General features: G+C 40.3%; 1 protein-coding gene across 2 annotated transcripts in view; it reads right to left on the bottom strand.

The window, feature by feature from the left end:
* Positions 1-27753, bottom strand: part of IQGAP2 (IQ motif containing GTPase activating protein 2) — a 288011-nt gene that overhangs the window by 114150 nt on the left and 146108 nt on the right. For both annotated transcript variants that reach the window (XM_004270825.4, XM_033430051.2), the window contains exons 4-8: positions 20362-20439; positions 16609-16685; positions 3234-3301; positions 2795-2908; positions 2041-2219 (exon numbers count right to left, since the gene is read on the bottom strand). In XM_004270825.4, coding sequence (XP_004270873.1) covers positions 2041-2219; positions 2795-2908; positions 3234-3301; positions 16609-16685; positions 20362-20439 — 516 coding nt within the window. The remainder of the gene's footprint in view (positions 1-2040; positions 2220-2794; positions 2909-3233; positions 3302-16608; positions 16686-20361; positions 20440-27753) is intronic.

Consider the following 27753-nt stretch of genomic DNA (forward strand, 5'->3'; position numbering starts at 1 on the left):
GATGAACAACAGACCCAGTGACTCTCTGTAAAAGCCTAACTGTCTAATGTGCAAAACATTAGGTTGGACCACTTGATATTGCCATTTTTTTGTAGATCAAAACCAGATGATTATTGGCGATTTCATCTGATTCAGTCTAATAAAATCAAGAACACAAATAACAAATACACACAGCAGAACAAAATATATTCTAGGGAAGTACATACTTGGTTAGAAAGAAAACTTTAAGAAGAGACAACAGTTGAGGAGGGCCTGAAGAAGAGAGTAATATTCAAGGCGGAGAGGAGAGAGCAGGATGTAGACAACAGGATTTGGTCACAAAGGTGGGAAACTTGGCATGTCGGGCTATAGCACAGAGTGTATGTCTAGGGTTAGCCAAAAAGATGGGGAGGTAGGTTGGGAATCCTGGAGCCTTTTAATGCCAACAGGAGGACCTGTACTTGCAGTAGGGAATCAGGGAAGGTTTCTGGTGGGATGACATCAGATCTGTAGCTAAAGATTAATTTTGCAACCTTAGCTCTGAGAGGGGGTGGCCTGGAGAATGATAGGAAGCAGTGGGGCCCATGGGGAAGGTGCTGAGACAGCCCTGAGACAAGGTCAGGAGGGGCAGGGCCGAGGCAAGGGAGGTGAAACTAGAAGGTAGGTGATGGAGGTCAGCCTGTCAAGAAAAGGCAGAAGACAGTGATGGATGGGACATGGGGGACATAAAAAGCAACAGTGTGGGAGTCATTCCAAAGGGAAGTCAGCAAGAGGCATGCACAGGAGAAAGGCAGGGTGAGGATGAGCACGCTTCTGATGTGGTGGGGGGCAAAGCCAGTGGGACACAGAGATGAAGGTATCTGGAGGAGCTTTAGTGGGGCCTGGTATCAAGCTGACAGCTGATTTCTTCAACAAGTGGATGAGCTCAATGGAGGAAGAACAGAGAGAGGAGTGATTCAATGACAGACTTGGAAGAATCCCTATATTTGGAGGGAGGAATAGGCAGAGACATTAAAAGATGCAGAAGAGAACCACAAGCATAGAAGGCAGGCGGGGCAGCGTGAGGCAAGTGTGCCAATGTTGGCAGAAGCCACCCACTGAGAAAAGGCTGGGATAAACAGGTTACTTTGGGTAATAGAGCTGAAGCTGATATGGCAAGAGTTGAAGGAGAGGAAAGTTGGCGAGGAAGTGGAATCTCGGAGTGCAACGTTTTTAATAAGACAGGAGGTGGGATATATGAAGTGAGGGTCAGTAGCCGGCTGCCTTGTCGAGGAGAGAAACCACTTCCTCAAATATGAGGGGAAACTATGGGGAAAATATGAGGAAAGCAGATTCAAAAACATCTTCTCTAAACTTCACCACACCCAATTATTAGCCTCTAGTAATAAATCTGAAGGTAAGTCGGCTAATACAAGGTTGGTGATACCCAACAAGGGAAGATCTTTATCTGCTGCTTCTACACCTTCTAGGTAAGTTTTCATCATGACCTTCCATCCTTATGACCTGTAATATTCATCATAAAAAGAAACCTAATTTCCTTATGGAGTGCATGGTCTTCTTTAACCCTTACATTTCACCCAAACCAATGGCCTGTGGCTAGAGAGACCACAGCCAGCAAATTTAAAAGTATCCCTTGCTGGGAGTTCCCTGCTGGCGCGGTGGTTAAGAATCTACCTGCCAATGCAGGGGACATGGGTTCGATCCCTGGTCTGGGAAGATCCCACATGCTGCGGAGCTACTGAGCCCGTGTGCCACAACAACTGAGCCCACGTGCCGCAACTACTGAAGTCCACGTGCTCTAGGGCCTGCGTGCTGCTACTACTAAAGCCCATGCTCCGCAACAAGAGAAGCCACTGCAATGAGAAGCCCGCGCACCGCAACAAAGAGTAGCCCCAACTTGTCACAACTAGAGAAAGCCCGCGTGCAGCAACAAAGACCCAACGCAGCCAAAAATAAATAAAATTAAAAAATAAAATCTCTTGTAACATTACAGCTTTTTCAAACTAGCAATGCATAACTATGCTTATTACTGTATTGATCACTCAGAATCTCATTGAATACCTTCAGCCTTGCATTTTCCTCTTTTCTCTTCTTGGCTTCCCAGAGTTCCTTCTGATATTCCTGTGCAAGGTTGTCATCCACTAAAGTCAAAACTGCATTTGGGTTTCTTAGTGTTATAATGGTCTGCTCGGTTATTCCTTTTTCGATAGCTTCATTAATGGCTATAACTGCAGCATGCACTGCAAAGTAAAGAGAAAAAAAGAACTTTATCAACAAAAGACAACATGGGCAGGTGTACTGGCCCTGCAGAACTTAAGCAGTTTTACTTTCTTTCTTGGGGTCCGATAAAGCATTCAAAAAAGAGACCTCAGACACATCACAGAGCATCCCTCTGACAACCTCCCCATCTGCCCATCTATCTTGGGTCCTGTCTCGGTGTCTGTTATGTAATGCCTATTCATTTATTCGACTTGCACTGAACGTCTAAAATGAATCAAGTACTATGGGTTGACATGGAAAGACTCACAGCAGTGAGTACCCTGCCACTGAAATTTAAGGACGTAGCAGAGAAATGTTCTGGAGAATGAAGACATTTCTCTAACGTCTTAAATCACATTACACAAGTGGATGTCTAGAGTCCAAAGTTAATTACTTGGTTATGTTCTGATGTGCTCAAACTAACCATCTATAATACATATAATAAAAAATTTTAGGGTGCTTATAATATCTTCTAAATATTCTATTTCTTATAACCAAAATCAAGAATAGGTTAAGTCTCACGTCATCGGCAAGTTTGAATTTTAAGTAGACTTACGTGCAGCTTCATCCACGGACAGTTCATTAGCCAGAATACCACCTATTTTGCTGAAAGATGGCATCTGTATTCCATATTTCTCAAGCTCCTTTCTCATATTACTGATTTCCTCCTCTGAAAAAGAACAACAATAAAAAAATCAATGAAAGCCACAGAGATGGAGGCAGGAATGAATATATTTGTGTTAAGAAATGTCTTCATCAAGAACATGGGGTCAGTTCTAAACAAGAAACTTAGGAAGAAACCAGCCTTGGTTTCTCATTTCACAAATGTGGGGAAACAGAAACCCTATAGAGTATAAACAAGATAAAAAGCAAGTTTTCTCCTCTGATCAATATAAGAAACAAAAAGGGAATCAATAATATCGAAATGAAAAAAATATTGCTACATTTTCTTAATAATCATATTGTAAAAAAATTATCAAGATAAGGAATAGTACCTGTGAAGTCTACTTTGCCCAACAAATCCTGGATCTGGGGTGCAATTCCTAGTTTGAACAGATACAAACTGAAAGAGAAACCATAAAACTGTCAGGAACTTTATCATGTAGATCTTAGAGCTAGAAATTACATAAATCTTAAGGGCTTTTTTAGTTGAGAAACACCGAAGAGATCATCTCATCTAATCCTTTCATCTTACAGATGAGGAAACTGAGTTCTGAGGTAACACAGTCCCTAGTGGGACCAGGACTAGAAGCCCAGTCAATGTCCCAAAGACTGGTCCTCTGTAGTACGCAGCACTTCCACAGGGCCAACTAACCTAATCACCCAGTTGTAGGGAGAAAAAGAAACACAATTAACACAAAACAGCAAGCAACAAACGCAGTAAACATTTCTTTGGATATTATCAACACATGATTTTAATTTGTTTAGAATATAGCTCAAATTATATTTTCCTTTTCATTCCTATATACGCCTCCAAGTACCATATAACCCTTGAGGAAACATTTGTCTTATACATTCTGAAACAGTAAATAGAGTAGCAAGACTACTGGTGGATGGAATGATGTTAAAGACAAACCATGATGTGGATATATTAATAAATGGAAGATGCAGAGCAAAGTGTACACATTTTTAAAAAATTCAATAGGAAGCAATGATGGTCCCCAACCAGCCTATAATTGGATGAAAGAAGCTGGAGTCTGACATCTAAATTCTACCAAAGAAGATGAAAAGATATGGTTATAGGACTTTTCACTTCATCACTGAGCCAGTTTCTGATCCATATTTGTCTTAACCTTCCCAGCCCCCAAGATTAATTCTACAGCCCAACTAAAAAATTCTGTATTTACTTAATATCAGTTCTGACAGATTTATAACTTAGGAGATTTAATAAGGAGTTAGAATTACATATAACATATGGGAAAATGAACGGAGAATGATTTTTGACGGTTTGAAGTACTTCAAGACTCACTTCAGATGTTGATGTGAGATAGATCTTAGTTTATAAAATATAAAATTTCATTAAAGGAGCTGAAGATCAGGCCTTCTTAATGGAATGAAAACTCTTAAAATGAATGATTAATCAGTGTAAGCAGCATACACTGAAATTAAATTTTTTGACCATCTGTAAAAAATAATCACTTAGAAAAGCAATATGTGATCAAAGTTAAAAATTAGTGATCCATGGTTAAAAAAATACATTAGGAAATCATCACCTGGAGTTAAACACTAAATATTTTGATATAAATCCTTTTAATGTTGTTTCTAGAAATATCTATTCCATAAACTCATAGTATTCTATAATATGAATGTACTATAATTTACTTAACCAGTTGCTGAGCATTTAGATGGTCACTAATTATCCACTATAACAAATAATGTTGCAGTGAACCTACATATATAGATACACCTTTGTGCATATATCTTATTCATCACATAAATCCCTATAAACAAAACTGTCAAATTGAAAGGATATATGCACAAAGCTTTCAATCTATTTTATCAAATTGTGTTCTTGGAAAGAGATTATACTCATTTATTCTCTGTGAGTAAAGGATTAACAAAACCCCTTTCCCTTCTGCAATAGAAGGTGACGTTTAACTTTCTAGCTCTGTTCCCCCAAGAATGCAATAAAGGTATACTGACAACCATGCTACCAGGCACCATGGCTTAGGAGAAAAACAACCTCTGACTGGGAAATTTCATCTTGACTAGAAGGAATCATAAATAGTCTTTATACATTTCAGGTGTTCCTAAGTTCAGTGACTCTTATAACTGGCACACTTCTCGCAGGAAACTTGGAAGCCACGCTATGGAGCTGTTGCAATAGATACTGGCTCCTGGGGACTGAGGCTTACAGCCAGGGAGCCTTCTGCAACTACCAATATGAGTCTCATTCCTTCTCACCCAAGTTATCACCTGGGGTACCAAAGAGAACAGCTTCTAGATGGCTGTGTGGACAACTACATGGGGTGTTGGGAAGCCTCCCACTGAAGAGCAAATACTTGATGCTGTCCTGCTGACAGGTTGCATTTCCTGGCTGGCTCTATCCTTCTGAGCATCTGCTAACCAACATGACATAAGGCAGGCAGTCATGAGAGTCTGAATGTTTAACTGAACCTAAGACCCAGGTGATGGACATGGCCCCATTCTACCACCAATCCATGAAAACGCCATTTTCTGTGTCCCCTTAACAGCACCCGACTCTATCAATGAAAACCTTACCTATCGGTAGCCAAAAAATGTCATTTAAGTCTACATTACATTTTGTTCATTGTGAGGGTAAGCATTTTTCATTCTCATATTTGGCCATTTCCATTTCTTCCAGGAAATGCATATTAATGAATTTTTGAATTTTCAAGATTGTTTTCTGGGGGGATTTACCTTTCTCTGGTTTTCCCCTCTTTTCCCTCAAAACCACAACCAAAGGACAATGAACAAATGACATTTTAAACATATGGTAATTTTAATTTTACTACTAAATTCCAATATGATATTCATATCTTATTCACAAGGGAAAAACATATTAGACTCTGAAAGTCATTCAATGTAAAACAGACATTATGTATTCATCATTCAAAGCTAGAAAGACAGGATACATTCTTTAGTTTATTTTTATTTTTTTAAAAATTTATTTTATTTTTGGCTGCGTTGGGTCTTCGTTGCTGCATGCAGGCTTTCTCTAGTTGTGACAAGTGGGGGCCACTCTTCGTTGCGGTGTGCGGGCTTCTCATTGCGGTGGCTTCTCTTGTTGTGGAGCATGGGCTCTAGGCGCACAGGCTTCAGTAGTTGTGGCTCATGGGCTCTAGAGCGCAGGCTCAGTAGTTGTGGCAAATGGGTTGAGTTGCTCTGTGGCATGTTGGATCTTCCCGGACCAGGGCTCGAACCCGTGTCCCCTGCCTTGGCAGGCAGATTCTTAACCACTGCGCCACCAGGGAAGCCCCCATTCCTTAGTTCAAATTCTAGGTCTTTAGAGATTGTCAAGGATATAAAACTATACAGCCGCTAAAGACTTTACTACCAAAGGTTCATGCCAAACAAGTCATAATTAAAACTAGTATGCTGACATTTCCAAGACCATAATATTTTATGAACCAATTCACTATTTATCACATGGCAAAAATATTCCAGGTAAAAGGGAGCTCATGCCACGTGGAACAAATAAAATGTCAAGCTAGTCACACGTTCCTTTCTAGTAACAGGAATGACAAAATTCAACAGAATTAAACAGACAGGTATGGCAAAGCTACAAAAGAATTCTAGGAAAATAAAATCAAGCCATACTTGAAAAAATAAAAATAGATCCATAAATTATCAAAAATGTATCATTTTATTACTTCCATTCTTTCACAGTACCTGTAGTTTGTAGTTTCTTCTTCCCTTTTACAACTAAATTTAAAAAAACAACTGAACTGACAAAAAATAAAAATAATTCGGTGGGAAAAACTTTGAAAATGCAACAGTAAAATTTAACTAGGGGACACCCATAAAATGTCTTCTAACAAATTTTATATATGTGTGTATTTATGATGTGTATTGCATTAATATTCTGCTAGTTTTAACATACTTTAAACTTCTATTCTTGCATCAAAGCCTAAGCTAATGAATACTTACTATCCTTAATATATTTCTACTTCTATTTCCCCACCTATGTAATGTTGAGATAATCTAGAATTTTAGATGCATTTTTTAAAAATAAATTTATTTATTTTATTTATTTATTTTTGGCTGCGTTGGGTCTTCATTGCTGCACGTGGGCTTTCTCTAGTTGCAGCAAACAGGGGCTACTCTTCGTTGCGGTGCACGGGCTTCTCACTGTGGTGGCTTCTCTTGTTGCGGAGCACGGGCTCTAGGCGCGTGGGCTTCAGTAGTTGTGGCACGCAAGCTCAGTAGTTGTGGCTCACGGGCTCTAGAGCGCAGGCTCAGTAGTTGTGGTACATGGGCTTAGTTGCTCTGTGGCATGTGGGATCTTCCCGGACCAGTGCTCAAACCCGTGTTCCCTGAATTGGCAGGTGGATTCTCAACCACTGCACCACCAGGTAAGTCCCCTAGATGTATTTTTAAATTTTCATATTATGCACCAAAAGTTTAGATAACTAAATTTTATTAGTTTCTTTTCTAAATTAATCTACATCCAATTTTCCTCTTTTTTAGTTTTACCTTTGGTTTTGCTATGTATAAGCATATTTGCTAAATAGATGAAATGAATGACTCACTAAGTGTACATATTTTACTAGTTTCATTTGTTCCTTGGGTGTTGGTTCTGTTTGTTGAATGTAATTCCTCTTTCATAGCGTTGGTTTCCTTCAAATGTCTGGTATTCCCTGATTTGGGGAAATCTTAAGGTTTGACTTGTTGCTTGTCACTGTTGATTGCAGGTCCCCATGACAGAAGCCAGCCTTAGGGAGACAGTAGGGGAACAACGGGGCTGATGCCCAGAGGGTGCCCGGTGTCTTGTCTTCTTAGATTGGGGTTCCCTGTGTCTTCCTGCAGTCATTAGCTACCTTGGGTACTCGTGTGCTACCCTGCCATCAGCCACTACACCTGCTGCCTTAGGGAAGGAGCAGAGGGCTCAGCGGGTCTAAGCCCAATTCTGCTAGCTTAGGGGCTCTCCTTTTCCATCTCTGCTTGGAGCAAACCCCACAGCAGCTCTGAGCTCTGCTGCAATGGCTCAGTGGTTTCTGGGCTGTGGTCTTCTGTCTTATTTCTCAGTCAATCCAAACCTATCTGTTTGCTTTCTGTCAAGGGTTATCTAATTTCCTGATCAATGGATAGCATTCTTTCTTACTGCAGATGATTAAAAAAACAAAACAAAACCTACTACTTTAGCCATTTCATGTCAGTTTTGTAAAGAGAAAGACAATCATGCTCAAATATCTTGACAAAACTGTTTCCACCGCATCTCCTTTGTTTGCCCGGTCATTCATTTAATTATTAGTTATGGAATATCTACTGTACAAAAAATATTTTACTCTACTGTGCTGTCCCTAAAATAAAGGTATTTAGTCTTCCACAAAACATAGGTTTGTTGGTAATATGAACTAAATTAATTACACTAACAAAAGTGTTAATGTTCCCCTATGGTACTAAAGAAATTAGAAGACTATTTCTGATTATACTTTTTACTTCTCCACTGTATGCTGTATAATTGTATGCTGTATAATGTAAATCTCACAATAAGCAAACATCCTGGTTTAACTAAAAGTTACCACAAGGTGGAGCTGAGAAGTTAGTTACCTTTTGAATAGAAAAATTGAGTTAGATTTATCTCAAATCAGCTTTTCCTAAGCTAGTCAGGATCAGGTAGAAATCTCATTTGCCTTTACACAGTTTCACCAAAAATGTTTTTTTAAATGTTAATGTGTATTTTTTATTTGGCTTAAGATTTCAACATTTACTTTATCTCTGAGGTTGAAGTTCGAAAAGATGACTTTTCATAGTGTGGGAGTTATATACCGAATCTGTGTGGGAGGTGCTTCCAAGCAAGTTAGTCTAAGGGGCAAATGTTTGCTTAGGAAACTGAACTTATTCAGTATTCCCATGATGAAAAGAACCAGCAATAGCAGCCCACTCCTTCCCAAGCATTTAAATTCAAATGAGGGAATTCATTACCTGAAGTATATAGGAAATCCAGAATCTTAGTGGTAAAAATAAAAAAGAAGCCTGCCCAATCACCAATTTCTTGGAGCTCTTCAACGCTGAATTTATTAAGCAGCTTTAGTGCCTAATGGGCAACACAAAGAAGCTGACAGCATTCTAAAGGAAGCTGAGGAATTAATGTCACCATTGCTTCCCATGTATAAGAAAGCACTTGGTGTGAAATAGCTAGCTTTTTAGCACACTAAAGGTAGAGTGCATTTGTGTTGCTGAGAGAGGCCAGTTACAGAGGGGTTGCCCTAAGGCAGCAAAAGCCTCACTGGCCCATGTGCTCCCATTTGTACTGATAATATCAGTTCAAGTATGGGAAGCAATAAAGAAAGTAAAACACACACACACACACACACAAACCTATTAGAGTTTTTTTCTACTACTTTCAATATATACATTAAGAGGTGCTACGGTAATAAAATACAAACTTAAAAGGCAGAGGCTGAATTTATTTCAGCTTTTCTGGAGCCCATCATACGTAGTTCATTTTATGCTATAACATGGGAGATGAATGCTTGTAAATCAAAGCCTCATGGCTCACCAGAAAGAAGACGGAACTGGAGTCAAGCCCTGTATCCTGGCCGCAGACTGGCAATATCTCGATGTGTGACTCTGCGCACGTCACATAACCTAATCCTTCAGTTCTCTCCTCTGTGAAATGAAGGATCTGGACTCAACATCCCAAGGTCCCTCCAGTTCTGAAGTTCTGGGATTCTTCCTTTATAAATATCCTAAATATAACAGCTTAGAGACCTGTGCTGAAGTTCAAGTATGATGCCACTGTGCTTTTCATTTTCTGAGTAGTCTGGAAATATTGGACTCTCTTTGGAGGCCAATGACTGGCTGCCTCAGTAACAGTGCAGGTTCTGGGGCCACACAGCCTGGGTGTGAATCCCAACCCTGCCACTAGCTGTGTGACCTTGGCCAGACACTCTGTGCCTCAACTGCTGTGGTTATAAAATGAGACTAATAGCAGTGTGGACAGAACAGGTATGTCGTGAGGATTAAATGAGATTATACCCGTAAAGTACTTGGAACAGTGTCAGGCACGTAATTAAAAGCTCAGTAAGTGTTAGCCTTTGTTTTTATTATTGCTATTATCCTGGTACTTAAGTCTTCATACAAACCACTTATTAATAACCTATCACAGTGGTTTCCCCACTTTCAACACTAAGAATCTTTTACTATTTCCCCTGACTGACTCCATGTTTTAAATGGTTTTACCCACAAGACAAAATTACGTTTCCATCTTACAGTCACATGTGTCCCTATTAATATCATGTCAAAATCCAGCATTCTATACCTAACTTTCAAAAAAAAGTAAAGGGAATCTTGAGGCAGTCTTATCATAGAAAAATAAGTTCAGTGAAACCAACTGAAAGGTTAAAAACACAAACTCCAGAGACTTCAAGTTGGAATCAATGGTGCATGTGCTGTGTTAGGTGACAAGACATGGTTTACAGCCTCAAACAGCTTAGAATTTAGTAGGATGGAAAGGTAGAGCCATAATACTAAATTGGGATAGGAAGAGGGAGAGAGAAGATGGTACAAACAGTGAATTTTGAAAGATATGGCAGGTGCAGCTGCCCTCCCTCACCTTAATCCCAAATCCTGCCACCTCTAGATCTCCCTCCTGAGAAAACAGGATTACAGTCTGTCCTTGGGGTTAAGGAACTATCTCAAGGAAGCTATTCATAAAGGCAAATATGTTCTCTGTCCGAGATGCAAGCAATCTGGTATAAGGCATCAATTGGTTTCTTAACAGGAAAAGGGTCCCAAGGGAAGGGAGTATAGGACAAGAAAACATATGCATTAACTTTGTGCCTGAGGAACTGGTTCAAAGGCAACCTGGTTAGCAAAGCAGCCACCTGACCTTGTGGGAGACCTGGTAGAGGAAGCCTTCTTCACAAACAGTCAGGGTACTTGGAACAGCTGGCCAACCAGAAGTGCGGCTGCCACCGCCATTTTCACAAATTCAAGCCTCGAAGGTGTGCTATTTGGGTATCTTCACTGCATTTGAAAACATGACCGCTGGACAGCAGCCACATAACCTGCAGCAGGAACAGTCATCCTTACCCAGAGGGGAGGCAGGCATGCCTTTACCTTGTTGCTGTCAGTGTAGCAGCATCTTAACTGTCAAATAACCTTTATTCAGTAAGAAAGAAGAATCCAGAACCCTCATCTGTTAAGCTAGGAAAATTGTTACAAACACATGACCTTAAAAGGAATCCTTGAAGGGTAGCTGATCCTATACTTAAGGAAGGAATAATCAGGGCAGGATCGGAACATCCTCTTGTGACCACAAAGCAAGGATATTTCAAAGAAATGTAAGGGATAGAGCTACAAGGACCAAGGAGCTGGCCAGAAAGAGGTCCCAGGACAAAACGGAAGCAATCTGGTTCATCAAAAAAGAAGACACTAATCTTGGTTAGATCTGAGAAAGGCCTGGAGTTCAAAACGATGTTCAAAGGAGAATGGTGTGAAGTATACGAAAAGGAAGTTGCAATACAGAGATAAAATAAGACACACATAATATTTGTATGGATTTTAGTAAGTTGGGAAGTGTCATTAAAATACAGGGGCTTTGTTTTTTCTATGTCTGTCTATGGTGTATAAATATGTGCTTGTTTTTGTACTATTTATACTACAAGAAAGAATAAAGACCAGGAACTCTGAGTAAGCCAAACAGTCGGGAAAACCACGGAAGTGTCCCAAGATAAGAACAGATTGAGGAGCACAGGTGGTGACAAAAATAGCCAGATGAAAAGAGGGTTCAGCACTGATGGTCACACTCAATAGCCAAGCAGAGAGAGGATCCAGAAACGGGATCCCACGTGCTATTGGCCAAATGGTCCCAGAGAGCATCAAGCAGAGTCCATCCCTCATCTCCCGGGGGAGAAACCTCTAGAATGCCCAACTAATTTCAAGAAAATATTCAAAAGGCATGCATCAGTTTTTAATAATGTTAACACACCAGGCCAATACATCATGATGACAGGACAATGGGTTATGTAACACTGGCCAAATAAGACATGGAAGAAAATCATTTCTGGGTGACAGGGGGTGGAGACTGGATGGTAAATAAAAACCTACCCGAAAGCCATAGACAGAAAAATGACAAGGTCTGGCTGATTTCACAAATCAAGTTGAGTCTGATGCCTGGTGGCCAAGGCTGGACTCACCTTAGGAGAATAACCCAAACTGGCACCATGTTCTGACTGACAATTGATTGGTTAGAAACCAGATCTGTAACCTGGGTGGGTCTGAAGAGGTATTCTGTTTCTGGTAACCATGTGAACTCTGGGTAGGTATCAAAATATTATAGCCCTAGGATGAGTCAAAATTAGTGGAGGGACTTCCCTGGTGGTCCAGTGGTTAAGAATCTGCCTTAGAACAAGGGGATGTGGGTTTGATCCCTGGTTGGGGAACTGAGATCCCACATGCTGCAGGGCAACTTAGTTCACGTGCCTCAACTACTAAGCCCGCATGCCACAACTAGAGAGAAGCCCGTGCACTGCAACGAAAGATCCTGCATGCCACAACTAAGACCTGAGCAGCCAAAAATAAATAAATAAAAATAACAATAAAATGAGAGGTTAGCAAGCTTCCTGTTTAAAAAAAAATTAGTGGATAGATAACAAAAATATGAGTGAAACTTGTAGTATGGATCTTTTAGGATAGGTTTAAGTGTAGTAAGTTTTTAATAATGTAACTGGGTGTTTTACTTGTGTTTTAAGGTATTTGAGGTGTTCAAAAAAGCAGTCTACTGGGACTTTCCTGGAAGTCCAGTGGTTAAGACTTTGCCTTCCAATGCAGGGGGTGTAGGTTCGATCCCTGGTCAGGGAGCTAAGATCCCACATGCCTCGTGGCCAAAAATCAAAAAACATAACACAGAAGCAATATTGTAACAAATTCAATAAAGACTTTAAAAAAATGGTCAACATCAAAAAAAAATTGGGGGGCTTCCCTGGTGGCGCAGTGGTTAAGAGTCCATCTGCAAATGCAGGGGACACGGGTTCGTGCCCTGGTCCGGGAAGATCCCACATGCCGCGGAGCAGCTGGGCCCGTGAACCATGGCCGCTGAGCCTGCGCATCTGGAGCCTGTGCTCCGCAATGGGAGAGGCCACAACAGTGAGAGGCCCACTTAACGCAAAAAAAAAAATAATAATAATAATTTTTTTTTAAAAGAAAGCAATCTACTAAATTTAATAACTTAAAGGAATTCAACTGTATAATGTTTAAACATTTAACAGTTGCTTAATACATTGAGCAATAAATAACAGGCAAAAAGTGTTCTTTTCCATGGCTTCCAGACAGAAAAAAAATTAGTAGTAACTCGTTAGCAAGGTTCTCACTCCATGAGGTGGCTCCTTTTATTGTGCAGGCTTTAAATATTCCAAATAAAGCCACAAAAGGAAAACATGCCATATATACATTTTAAGTCCAAAACACCAAAATAGTTACAAACAGTCATTGTCACTTGGTACTGAAATGTCAGCGTCTGGAGCAGAGAAAGGTTTATTGCAGGGCCAAGCAAGGAGAACGGGCAGCTCGTGCTCAAAAGACCCAAACTCTCTGATGGCTTTCAGGCAAGGGTTTTAAAGACAATGTTAGGGGAGAGGGTCCTAAAAAGCAGGATCAGCTCGGATTGGTTGGTGGGGAGGTAACAGGGTGATGTTCTGGGAATCTCAATCTTCTGGTTCCAACCAGTCTGAGGTCTACACTCTTATGCTCAGCATGTAGTCACCATCCTCTACCCGGGTGAGGGTCTTAGTTTCTGCAGAACTCAGAGATATGCATCAGACTGTTATCCATATCCCTTCAGGAGGAACTAGGAGTCCTGTGTCCTAATCATTTACTCCTTGAGACTGCTCTTTGGAACTGGGGGAAGGCCCAGGAAACAAAAGTCTTTTTTTTTCTGTCCACAAGAGACAGGGGACATGGAGGGGTTTCTGTACCCAGGAAGGCCCTAGAGGGTCCTGCTCAGCTTTAATCCACACTTTTCTTTGAGACTCCTCAATCTTGAAGGGGAACAGGTGCAGGATAAGAAAGTGAATAAAGTTTTAGATAGAGAGGTTAATCATAAACTTGCCAGAAGAACGCGGTCTTAGGGGGACTCAGTTTCAAATTTTCCAATGTTTTCTACAATGAACATATTTTTTACTTTAAATAAGGAAAAGATGATAAACATTTCTTTGAAAAGAGCATGAGGCCACTCATTACTGAGGTGAGTCTCTACATGAGGCAGAGCTTCAGAATTCCCAGCGGGGCCGCTGCGCTAACATTAGCTGGAGTCTGGGCTTGAGAACACCCAGCTGAACTGACAGAGAGAGCGATGAATGGCAGGCCTGGGCACGGGGGTTAGAAATCAAGTGAAAAGGTGAGGCAGGCAGGAAAAGGGAAAAGTAGACACAAGCAGGAAGCAAGGGCAAGAACCCAGGGCATCTTAATGAGGTTGTTAAGCCCAAATCAAGAAGACAGGGAACACTAACACACCACTGTAAAGCAATTATACTCCAATAAAGATGTTAAAAAAAAAAAAAAAGAAGACAGGGAACAGAAGACCAGCTGGCAGGGCCAGGCGTGAATTCTGTAGATCAAGTCAGGCCCACAGGTTGGGGCAGGAGGAAGGCAGAGGATCTTCCTGCCTGGCTCCTGATCTAGAATCAGAACTTCTGACCTGCTTAATTCCCTGGCAGGTAATGCCAACTCTCTACACCAACAACACTGCTGTATCTACAGCCAGGATGTAACGGCTGAGGATGTCTTTGTTCATTTTCAGCACCACTTCTAATCATGCAGTGAGGTCAAACCCACTGTACTTATGAAATGGCTCTGCTATCCAGCTTCCAAATGTGTCTGGCCCAACAGAGCAGAATATCAGCCTCGTCTGCATTCTAAACCATCGCAGGAAAACGTTTTGATAGAAAACACTTTAGATACACCTGAGACTTCTCCGTTCCCTAACAAGGAGCAGCCATACGGTAAGTTTAGAACAGAGAAAAGTGAAGGAGAGTCTCCCAGAGAATGCCGTTTATTAAGAGAATATTGCTTTTCAAGATCCTACTTTAAAAATTCCTACTTAAGGTCAGATCTGGTGAATAACATTCGGCAGGAATCTGCTCCAGTAACGGAGACTTCCAGGATGAGTAACTAAATACCTGAGAAAAACTGTCGGAGAAAGCAGGAAGTTGCCTTTTCTTTGTTTACCAAGCTGTTCAAGCCATTGTTAAAACTATGGCAGGCATACATTTGTAAGCCTCGGTGCTATTCTCTGTAACTTCTTTACAACAGTGACATCACCAGAAAGGAACTTAGCGCACCATTTCTTTATAAGCTGCTTACATTAACACCCCAGGTGTCCACTGCAGGAAATTAATTTAAGCTTACAGAAGACACCCATGAGCAGGCTACGGATTTGGAGATTAGCACCCTGATGCATGGATACCATAATGATTAACTAATGGCTGGCTTAGCAGGTCACGAAGTGTTAAGCGATGAATCTAGGCACTGAAAAGCATTTGACCAAGAATGTTGGGCAACACATTTGATAATATTCCTCAAAATGAGCACTTGTGCACAAAAAGCTTTTAGAAAACCTGCTGGAATAATGATATACTAGCCACATATGAGGGGGCAGGCATAGGAGCGGTTTTTTCCCAGTTGTCCTAAATTACTAGAGTAAAAGGAAATCACAGAATAGGCACCTACATTTGGTCTGTATTTCAAGCAACTGTCATCTTCCAAAGAAATCTCGTAAGGACTGATGGGGTGGGAGAATCAAATTATTTGACATAATCGAAATTCTTTAGTAAGCCAGCATTGTAATGAATTATTATAAAAATCTTCTCCTTTGGAGAGGAAGAAAGCCAGGAAGAAGTTAATATAAACCTCTAGGCTGAAGACGGTGCCAGGAAAATGACTTCTAGTGATATAAACACAAGGCAGATGTTCTAAAAGAAATTTAAAATTTAATTAGACGTGAAGCCTTCCAGCCATTACCTGTGTACACACAAGACAACAGCCACAAACTAGATTTTTAGAATCATTTTTGTTACCATCTAAAAATCACATTGCTCCCAGGCCAATAAGGTAAGAAACAATCTGTGACTGGTAGAATTTCAATATTTAAAAACATTAAGATATCAAACAATTGCTTTAAAAAAATGAATGTATCGCGATTTGACTAATTTAAAGCAACTTCTAAGTTTCTTCTTTACCCTTACGGTACAAGTTCCAGTGAATGAAAGTTCAAAAGACTTTTTCATAGTGATTTTTATTAATCTATGCTAAGAATTGAGCCAAGCTAATGATTTTAAGAGTATGAAAACCAAATGTATGACTATTAAAGCTGTTCATTTGATGCATTTTGGCTATATTTGTAAAGTAGATCATAACTGAAGAATATGGTAGCACATTATTATCAGATTCCTAGAAATTTCAATTAAAATTTTCTCCTTATTATACTCACAGGTCTTTCATTCATTTTCTGGTTTTCTGTTTTGAAATGGATTAAAAAAACAGAAAAATATTTTTCAAGTTCAAGTATTGTTTTTATGTGACAATTACCTTAATTTTATACCAGCAAATTTAGAACTCAATTTAAAAAGAAGTTCAGATTATTAAAAAAAACTTGAAATAAAAAAAAAGAGCTCTCTTTCAAAACTGAAATTGTGGTTTTATTTAAATTTACTTCCTAGACTTCAAATGTATTTTTTTTCCCACCTCAGTGCGTGAATGCAATATATCATTCTTGGTATGTTTTTCCGGTCATAGACATCTGTTGTTTCTGGGTAAAATATCTGGAAAACAAAAGGGAAAGATGTGTTTATTATTTTCACAATTATTTTAACTCTCCCAAATGACCCTACTCTGATTGTCCTTGCTGTTCTATATTTATTTAAATGAAGAGGAAACTCCAGTTGTGCCTCATCTTGTTCTTCATGCGGACCAATCACTGCATCTGGTCCCCTGCCTGACAGCGCCTCCTAGTGGCTCAGGAGAGTGGGGGATTCACAGTCAGCCACTCCAAGAAGGCTTTGTCCACAGGGCTGGGTAGCAGTTTCATTGCACAAGGCATGAGCCCATGTAGGCTTTGCTTTCTGTATCAGAGTCACTCTTGTGACTGCCCAGAGAAGGGTGTCCTCTTGAAAGCATTTTATTACGTTGTTAAGAACTTGGCTACACAGTTCTGTAAATATGCGTGTACACACATACAATGCACACATATGCATGTATTACTTTAAGCAGAAAAAAAAAAGTATCCATTTTTGCTGAATAAAATCTGGAAATAGATAAAGTATGAAAGAAAAATACCTATAACCCCACCTCCAGATTGTCACTATTAGCATTTTGGTATATTTTCTTCCGGTCTTTTTTCTGTATGTCTCTGATTTTTTATATTTATGTATGTGAGTGTTTAAAAACCAAACTGCATGTATTACAAACCTATTTAACACTTAATAGAACATGACTGTTTTACATTCCTTTCATTACTCTGTAAGAACATTATTTCTAAATAGATGCATATGATTCTTTGATATTTTTGAACCATAATTATAACCAGCTCTCCAGGGTTGAACAATTTTTTACCCCCAATTTTGTCCCTATTATAAGTCACTACAATAAATATCCCTGCATTTTCTGAGCACCTGACTGCGTCTTTTGGATAACCATCTATGTATGGAGTTAGTAGACTGAAAAGTCTGAACACTAAAACTTTTAATACACCTTTATACTCTTCTTGAGCTGGAAACTAAAAGCCTAATAAGAAACAGATTTCAGAATGGGGCACCAAAAATGAGTAATTAGGATTGAAGCTTCTGAGATTAAGATAAGCTTGTTGGCATTACTTGCTCTCAGTAAATATTTTATAAAATTTGACATAAAAACTAAAATTAAATCATGTACCATATGGTAGTACTTGATACTCAAGCACAATTTTCTACTGGACATTGAAAAAAGCTAAGAAAAGAGAAAAGCAAAGCTTCTTGAGCTACAAATATACAGTCACTGAGTGCTTACAGAAATATCTGTAGCTTATGAAATTTCAAAGGTCTTTCCAACTTTCCTTTAATACTTTTGCTGTTAAAGTATCAATGAGAAGAGGATTCCCCGTTCAGAAGAATATGACTAGGTTTAAAATTCTACTATGTAAGCAGAGGACCACTATAACTCTCCCTCTCTTCTTTAAACAAGAACCTTTTACATTGATATTTCTCCTGGAAAATCATCATGAGTATGTCTTCTTCTTCAATTTATAGAAGAAGATGGGATCAATTTATAGTTTACTGAAACGTTTTCTTCAACATTGTAACTCCAATGTGTAACATGACACTGAGCACAGGGTAGGCAGTTCATATTGATAAATGAAGGCATTAATTAATATATCAAAGTCAATTCAGTATACTGTTGGCCTCTCATTTCCTGAAATGTAATGTATCACTGACTTCATAATAAACATCAGGGTTAAAATAGAATCTGTTACATGGATCACTTGTTTGGCTTAAAATCAAAATAAATGTGGTCCAACATACACACAATTTGAGAAGGTTTAAATCATAATGAAATTATCCTAATTTAACATATGCTGCCTCATACAGAAAAACTGCATTTCAATGTCTGTCGTTATTAATCTGTTTACCACAACACCCTGCTAGTACTTACTAAATTGCAGTTTAGAAATAAATATGAACTCTCTATTATAACTATTGCCTAGAAAGGAACACTATTCAATGTTTTTAACATTTTAGAAGGGAAAGTAGTTTGATTAAAAAAAGGCAAAATAAAATAGATCAACATTGACTATTGCAAGAAAAAAGGAGCTGAGTTAAAACAGGTATTAGCACAAATGTATTAAAAAAAAGGCATTCATAATTTACATGAAGGAGTCCTTTGTTTTCGTTGTGGGGTGTGTTTTTAATTGCAAACCTGGATTACTAATAAGAACAACAACATAGGTCTAAATAAGTCAGTAGCCAATACCCTTGCTGGACCAATCTTAAATCATTTCTTTAAAATAGCTGTACATATTAAGCAATTCAAAAAAGGGAACTTCTGGTACATATAGAAACCTGATGGATCTCAAGTGAATTATGCTTAGTGAAAAAAGTCAATCTCAAAAGGTTACCTACTGTATGGTTCCATTTCTATAACATTCTCAAAATGACAAAACTATAGAGATAGAGAATAGATTAGTGGCTGCCAGGAGACAGGGCTGGGGAAGGGATGCTATATATAATGTCCAACCTCTCTGCAGTATCTGCATCTTGATTGTGGTGGTGGTCACACAAATCTATTCATGCATAGAACTACACACACACACACACACACACACACACACACACACAAATGAATGCATATAAAAATGGTGAACACTGAATAAAGTCTGGAGTCTAGTTAACATTAATACACCAATGTCAATTTAATTCTGTACTACAGTTATGAGATGTCACCATTAGGGGAAGCTGAATGAAGTTTACACAAAGACGTACTATTTTTGCAACTTCCTGTGATTCTAAAATTATTTCAAAATAAGAAGTTTAAGAAATAGCTCTACAATTTCTATCACATGTAATTATTTCTTCATTTCCTCCACTTGTCTATATATCTCACAGGTGTAAGGGTGCCTGTTCTTTGAATTTAACAAGTTCTGAATATTTGCTGAATGAGTTTTATTTGGAAGATCTATTTCAAGAGTAAGAGCTCTAACCCCCTAGCCAGTAAAATTTAAAGTGATACTATGATTTATAATAATACTTTATCGAAATAAATTTATAATGACGATTTATAGTGATACAATATTACGGATACGAGACTTGGAATCTTAAGTATAAAAAGCAACACAAAAAAGGGAGGTGGCTCTTCTAAATCAACTATCTACCAGCCAAAGCCTGCTCCGACCTTGTTTAATTTCTTTTTTTCTTTTTTTCTTTTTTTTTTTGCGGTACGCGGGCTTCTCACTGTTGTGGCCTCTCCCGTTGTGGAGCACAGGCTCTGGACGCGCAGGCTCAGCGGCCATGGCTCACGGGCCCAGCTGCTCCACGGCATGTGGGATCTTCCCGGACCGGGGCGCGAACCCGTGTCCCCTGCATCGGCAGGCGGACTCTCAACCACTGTGCCACCAGGGAAGTCCTAATTTATTATTTTTTTAATTTATTTATTTTTATATTAAGTGGGGTTTTTTTCTTTTTTTTTCTTTTTAAACATCTTTATTAGAGTATAATTGCTTTGCAATGGTGTGTCAGTTTCTGCTTTATACCTTGTTTAATTTATACACACTTTCACCTGGCTGCTCTCAGTCTGAGTTCTTGCCATATGTTACTTTTTATAGGCCTTTCCATATTTCTGTTAGTTCTCACATTTCTCATTTCTGAGGCAATAAGGACATTTGCTGCATTAACGTACCCCAGTCTGCTAAATTTCTTTCCACAGTGAGGTGTTTGCATTACTCCTTTTGTCTTCCCAGTTAAGGCTTACCTTGGGTAGACCAATAGACTCCATCGCTCTTAACCACTGGACGGTGTTATCCGTGTGTCGAAAATGAAGGCCCGACTTCTAACGTGAGGATGCGTGATGGTTGGGGGAGGGGGAGTGGAAAGAAGGGAACGCACAAACAGTGAGTCAAAAAAGTAATAACTTTTTTCATTAGCAGGATGCTTTCAATTGTCTTTCTCCTAGAATTGTGTTATAAACGCTCATATAAAACAACCAGAGATCCAATAAAGGAGATGACACTATCTCAGCAACACTCCAACCATTTGGGATGGACCGTCCCAGTCCCCAGAATTCACACATTTGAGGTAATTCTGAACTCGAATCTCAAAGACCATTTTCTGTCTAGCACGCCTTAGGATGCTTTATGAGACACACATGCACATACATGAGCATGTGCACACGTGCGCACGCACACACACACGTCAAGACTGTGGCAACCATAGCTGAGAGGACTGTAACTTCAAGAAAAAAAAGGATTTTTAGAAGACTAAATGCCTTTTTTTTTGTGGTTTCTGGCTCTGCCAAACCATTTTTTCTGATCACGAATGTAGTATGATTTCTGTAAAAAACCTGAAAAATGTAGAAAAATACAAAGATGAAAACAAAAAGCATCCCACGATTCAGAGCTAATTTTAGTATTTATTCCTTCTATAATCTAACTGTAATCTTGGCCTTGTACAAGAAGTAAACTTTCACTGGAAATATTTTACAAGACCTTTTTCTACTCATATAATAAAAATAGGCTATGTTTTCCATTCCTAACAGTCCTAATCAGCCAGCCATTATTTTCTCCATAAATAAAGTATTCTTGTTGCTATTTCATGAAGTTTTATCAGGCAATGAACCATTGTGAGCTTTAAAATGATCTTATATATTTCATTAGTTAAATGTGTACCGTAATGTTATGTATTTTATTTTCATTTCAAATAAAATAAGAAGTAACTACAGCAAGTTTCATCATAACTAACACCCAGTGGTAGGTCATCACATTCAGAAAGTCTAGCTCTTCTCTTTTGTGAAGGGAAAAAGGGTCATCTTACGTGACCTTTTACAATCTAATAGTTGGAAAGCATTTTTGTTGCTGTAAGGAATTATGAAGTATAAGCTAATTAACATTTGACAAATATATACGTGCTTTTGATAGTGGCCACTTTTTTTTTTTTTTTTTTTTTTTTGCGGTACGCGGGCCTCTCACTGCTGTGGCCTCTCCCGTTGCGGAGCACAGGCTCCGGACGCACAGGCTCAGCGGCCATGGCTCACGGGCCCAGCCGCTCCGCAGCATGTGGGATCCTCCCGGACCAGGGCACGAACCCGTGTCCCCCTGCATCGGCAGGCGGACTCTCAACCACTGCGCCACCAGGGAAGCCCAGTGGCCACTATTTATTAAGATTGGACTGTGTGTGTCAAGCACTTTACGTAAATTATCTCTGATTTTCAAAACACCCTGCAAGGGGGGCTTCCCTGGTGGCGCAGTGGTTGAGAGTCCGCCTGCCGATGCAGGGGGACACGGGTTCGTGCCCTGGTCCGGGAGGGTCCCACATGCCGCGGAGCGGCTGGGCCCGTGAGCCATGGCCGCTGAGCCTGCGCGTCCGGAGCCTGTGCTCCGCAACGGGAGAGGCCACAACGGTGAGAGGCTCGCGTACCGCAAAAACAAAACAAAACAAAACAAAACACCCTGCAAGGTAGTTATCATTCTCATTTTTTAGAGATGAGGAAATCTAGGCCAAAAAGATGAAGTGACTTGCCTAAAGTCAAACAGCTGTTAAGGGGCCGAGCTGGGATTCAAGACTAGGTCTCTGTGGATCTTAAAACCTTTCCTGTGCTAACACTCCCCAGGGAAGAGGGCAGGACATAATGACCAGGGGGTTATTCTTCACAGGGAAGAGATTAGCTAATTACTATGAAATAACTAGAGGGAGGGGGAAGTGTACGGAAAGAGAGGAAGGATGGAAAAGAATAAAGAGAGAGAGAGCACACAGACAGTTAACAGCCAGGTGGTAGTGTCTGAGGGTAACTCTGCATCAACTTTTGCAGAATACAAACACTTCTCAGACACGGCCACTCTGCGACCGTGGAGGGACAAAGCGGAGGTAATCCTCAATCACGTCAGGGCAGAGGACCTCAACACCACAAAGTAACTAAACATCACCCTCTTCCAACTAAGACGGGCGACTTAGTTCTTGTCTGATGTCCATCTGGTCCCTATTCAATATTCTCACCTCCTAGATAAAAATTACCAAGATACCAAACGGATCGCGCTTCCTGACAACACTGCAACGATCCTTGCGCTTCCCTAAATCCTTATTAGAATCACTCAGTACAAGCTCAAATCTCCACTAAGCTATTTTCTCTTCCTTATAGCTCCGTGGGTATGCATTTTTTCTTGGCACATCATATTTAAATAAATATAATTTTATGTTGGTTTCTGAGAGTCTTTGGCTGGTAGCCTTCAACAATCCAAATTATATAACAAAAACATCCCATCCATTTAGTGGTTTCATTAGCTAGGTAACCTCAGGAAAGTCACAAATCTCTTTGAACCTTGGTTCCTCGGCTACAAAAGGCAATGGTATGCTTCTTTGGGTTGAGGATTTCATGAGATTTATACATAAAACACTTAGTTGCAAAGTACACCTAAAATGCAATAAATGTTAGTTATTGTAACTATAAGACTGGGCTTGAAACTTTTATTCACCTGTAAGGCCAGAAAAAGGTTTAGCGCTTCATGTGAGAGGCACTGAAGGAAAGGGTGGTTATCAGAGTCATATTTCTACGGTAAATGAGTGATAGATTTTAAATCCTTCGTCCGCTTTAAACACCTGAGGAATGCTGACCTCAGAACCCTATGGTCCGTGCCTGCCTATTTAAGGAGTAAGCTTCAGTGAGCGAACTGCATTAACATCTTCAATCTACCACGTTTACTTCAATTAGAACAAAAACAATCTTCCAAACAGGCTCAAAATAATCTTAGTCTACTATAACCATTTATAACTTGTCTACTTTTTCACCAGTCCTACACTAATATTAATATATTAGGCCAGGTGGTATGTCTATAGTCATAACTTGGCCAAGGGCTGTTACTGCACATCTACCTAATTTCTTTCATGTATTAGACTAGAGAGTATATGCTGATTTTCTACTGCTGAGCTACTACAGCACCAGCAAAAAGGATTACTGCAGTTTAAATTGAATAGATGAGGTATTATGTAAGACTTCTTTGGATGGTAACTTCTTACATATCAGGATCAAAGCATTTTAGAACTATGAGGTAGTTTAAAACCAGTAATTATTCTAATTTGCTCATTTTATAGATGAGGCAACTGATGCCCTAAGTATTTAAGACACTCGAGTTGACCTAACTTGTTGAGCTCTGGATCAAGACTAGCTTGCAGAATTCCCTGACTTCAAGTCCAAATATTCTGGTTAATTTACTGCTCACAGAGCCTCAGGACAAACACCTGTAACACTTACAGTGTAACACTTACAGTGTGCTTACCTCTGTCAGGCAGGCACTGGGCCTTGCATAGATCACATTTGTTCTTCACAATTTCTCAACAAGGTTGATATTGTTACTATTTTCCCACTTTACATTGGAGGAAACTGAAGCTCACAGAGGCAAAGTTAGTGGCGAAGCCAGATTCTGAGGTGTTTCGGTTCTACAGCTCATACTACTGACCACTATGTACATGCTTTCCCTATCTAAGGCCCACCTAAATGTTCAATGCACGTTTATTGTACGTCTGCAACTGTCAATGCACTGTCCAGAGTGATAGTGTTCTTTGGCTTCGAGCCTTATCAGACTGAATCCTCTCCAAGGAATGCCCCTCCTACCTCCTCCTCTTTCTCTTGGTCATCCTAGTTGGCTTGGGAACATTCGTCCTTCAAGCCCCACCATGGAAACCTTCCTGGCTTCTTTACCAGCCCAACCCCCTTTAGAACTGACCACACTATTCTTGGTTGGCTCCTACCATCTACCCAGCCGTCTTCTCTTCACTGCCTTCCACCCATTTCCAGCCCCTTTCCAGGATTCACCCTTTGTTTTCCCTCTTGAATCCACTCACTTCTTGTCTCTGCAGGCCACTGTCACCTGTCACCTGGACTGAGTAATCCCCTCATGCACTCTGCCTGCATGTCCACCCTCCGTCCAATGTGTTCTCCACATAGCAGTAGAGAAATCTTTCTAAAGCACATACTGTACCATGATGTCTCTGCCAACACTGAAACAGCTTCCCCCTGTACTTAGGTTGAAGTCACTCATTGTACTTAGGTCCTCCATGTGTCACTGAGTAATCTGTCTCTGCTTCCCTCCTGGTCTCATTTCATTTCTTACCACTGTCCCTCACCGTAGCCTTTCAGCCACTCAACTTGGCCAAGCTCTTTTCTTCCTTGAGCTTCTCACAAATGGGTCCCTTCTCTCTGGACCATCCTCCCCATTCCCTACCCTTAACTCTCCATACGGACGAGTTTCCTCTCATTCTTCCAGCCTCAGAGTAAATGTCTCCTCAGAGAAGCCCATGGCTATCTGTCAATAATTCTGGCTTTCATTTCTTCCTTCATACACTTATCACAATTCACAACTGTCTATTTTACTCACAGTCTCTCTCTCCAACTGACCATGAAATCATGTCTGCCCTGCTGCCCACTCTGCCACTGGTGCCTGGAACAGTGGCTGCCACATGGTAGGTACTAATAAGTACTGTATGGATAATTGAGTAGTATCCTTTATGTATTTCTATCTTAGGACAATTTTATCTGCTTTCTGTATAACTTTATTAAAATGTATTATATTAATGTGTGTCTGCCTATAGTCAAACCTTTGTAGACTCTAAGAAAAAAACTGCCTGGGGTGATTATTAAGAACGCAGCTTCCTGGGTCCCTGGCTAAGATCCTGCCTGACTCAGTAGTCTGGGATGGGGCCCAAAAGTTGACGTTTTTACACACACCCATCAGGGGGTCCCACAGGAAGTTTGAGCATCACACTTAGAGGAAGAGTTTCAGTAAATATTGAATAAAGTATTGAATAAAGAATAGAAGACAAGAAACGGAGCACTCTGGCTTACTACGAACTACTGTCATTCGTTCCTTCACCCAACAGCTATTTCCCTAGCACAGCCTATGGGCCAGAACCTGCACCATTCACTGAGGACATGACAGAGGAGACACACACAGTTCTTGCCTTCATGACAAAATAATCATTACAGTACTCCGTGGTGTGTCCTTGTGTGCATGGCATGATCATGCAACTCAGACCTGGAAGGGGGGTGGTGGGAATGGTCAGGGAAAGAATACTCATCACTGGAAGGTTTAACTCTAATACCTAGCATATCTTTCTAAACCTAAGTTAATGAGGGGCCAAGGCTGTCCATAAGCTGGCAGACAAAGAGGATGGGGCAGCATGAAAGCTCCCATCTACTTGGCTCAAAGCCATCATCAGTGCCACAACTGAGGCCTTGCGATTCGGGACAGAGCTTTTGCATCGGGGACACCCTGCCCAACAGGTGGGTCATATTTTACGGCTGCAGTCCAGGCAGACCCTGTAGTGAGCACCCAGGCTCACTGAGCTCATGGTTTCCAGATGGCACACCAAGAGACGGGCCTAGGTTAGCAAGTGTTCCCTTGTGTTTCAACGTCTCTCGCAGTCCCGTGATTTAGTGCTCCTTAGAAAGGACCACGTGCGTGACGGGCTTTAGACCTGAAGAACACATGAACGGGAAGCTAAGCCTCCTGCCCACTAATACTGTCTCCTTTCATTTCTGTAGAAGAAATGAAATGGCCTTAACATAAAAACTTATGATTACATGGCAAATCACGGACAATTTCCATTCAAGGACACTTTCAAGGATTTAATAAAAGGAGAAAAAGAAAAGCCTCTTTTTTTTTTTTTTTTTTAGAAAAGCCTCTTTTCTCCAGTGAATTAACAGAGGGGTAGTTTCCATTTGTCCCGTGTTTCTCCCACATCACAGCTGGCATCTACCACCCTCCATCCACCACCTCCCTTCTTTCCATGCCTCTCCTAGCATCCTTTCTTCTGTGCACCCCAGTGGAGGCCTGGCAGCACGGGTGACAGCAACATAGAACACTTCCCTCTGTCACGATGTTTTGCTCAGGGATGTCATCATCTGCTTAGGCGCCACAGGTATTTTATTTTTTAACAAGAAATTGGAATCACTTCCAATCACTTCCAGTTGCCATGAGGGGGTCCACAGCTAAACTGGGAAGAGACACCTATATTCAAGGTGTATAATGTGCCAGGAGAGGGAAGAATCAGCCCACCCGCTGCTCTGAGTCTCACCTTCACTAAAGGTCTGTCTTTCTGGCCTGATTCTCACTATTCACACATCAAAATACCCACAATCCCTTTCCAGGGAGGCCTGGCGCCAACTACACTTTAACTCTATCATCAAATCTACATGGCTGGGGCTTCCCTGGTGGCACAGTGGTTGAGAGTCCGCCTGCTGATGCAAGGGACATGGGTTCGTGCCCTGGTCCAGGAAGATCCCACATGCCGCGGAGCGGCTGGGCCCGTGAGCCATGACCGCTGAGCCTGCGCGTCTGGAGCCTGTGCTCCGCGACGGGAGAGGCCACAGCAGTGAGAGGCCCGCGTACCGCAAAAAAAAAAAAAAAAAAAAAAATCTACATGGCTGTTAGTACTAATAGGCCTAGATCTTGGTAACTACCATTACAGTAATGAAAATAAAACAAAAATCGTGCTCTAAAATGTGGATAAGTGTTCATTTATTTTGTGACAAGGGGGATACAAATTATTTTTTACCGTGTCTGAACTTTTAAAGTATTCCTCGAAAAAAAAACCAAACTTTAATTTTGGCTGGCTAAGTCATTTGTTTCACTTAAGTCTTACAAAAGGCCGAAAACTTACTCTAGGGAGAAACATCTAGAGTTAATAAACACATGACTTAATAAACTCAAACTTATTTTAAGATATGCAAACACTTCTATTCATAACGTTATTCAAGGCAGAAACTTTTGCTCAATTCCCTTTTGGGCTAGATGATGAAAAGAGAGTTGTCAAAAAAGATGTCAATTCATCTTGTCTACTGTTAGCATAAACCATTACTCAAACATTTGCTCTGAATTCAATATACACATTTAAAAAATACATTTTGTCTCAATAACAAGGGTAGTGTGACATGCAATAAATGGAAAATCATTCCATTTTCAACTATACTTAATGTTACCCTTGAAATTTTAAGAGAAATAACTTTTAAGGATACTTGAAAATCTGCAGATAAAAAATACTGATAAAAAAACCAAACACAATATATTAAGAAAATAAAGAATCAAGTTTCAAAGAAGCTTTAGAAACCCTGACCCAAAGCGGAGAATGGACCACATGTTCCAGGAGGGAACAGCAA

Source organism: Orcinus orca, chromosome 3 (assembly GCF_937001465.1).
Source record: "Orcinus orca chromosome 3, mOrcOrc1.1, whole genome shotgun sequence".
Classification (NCBI taxonomy): domain Eukaryota; kingdom Metazoa; phylum Chordata; class Mammalia; order Artiodactyla; family Delphinidae; genus Orcinus; species Orcinus orca.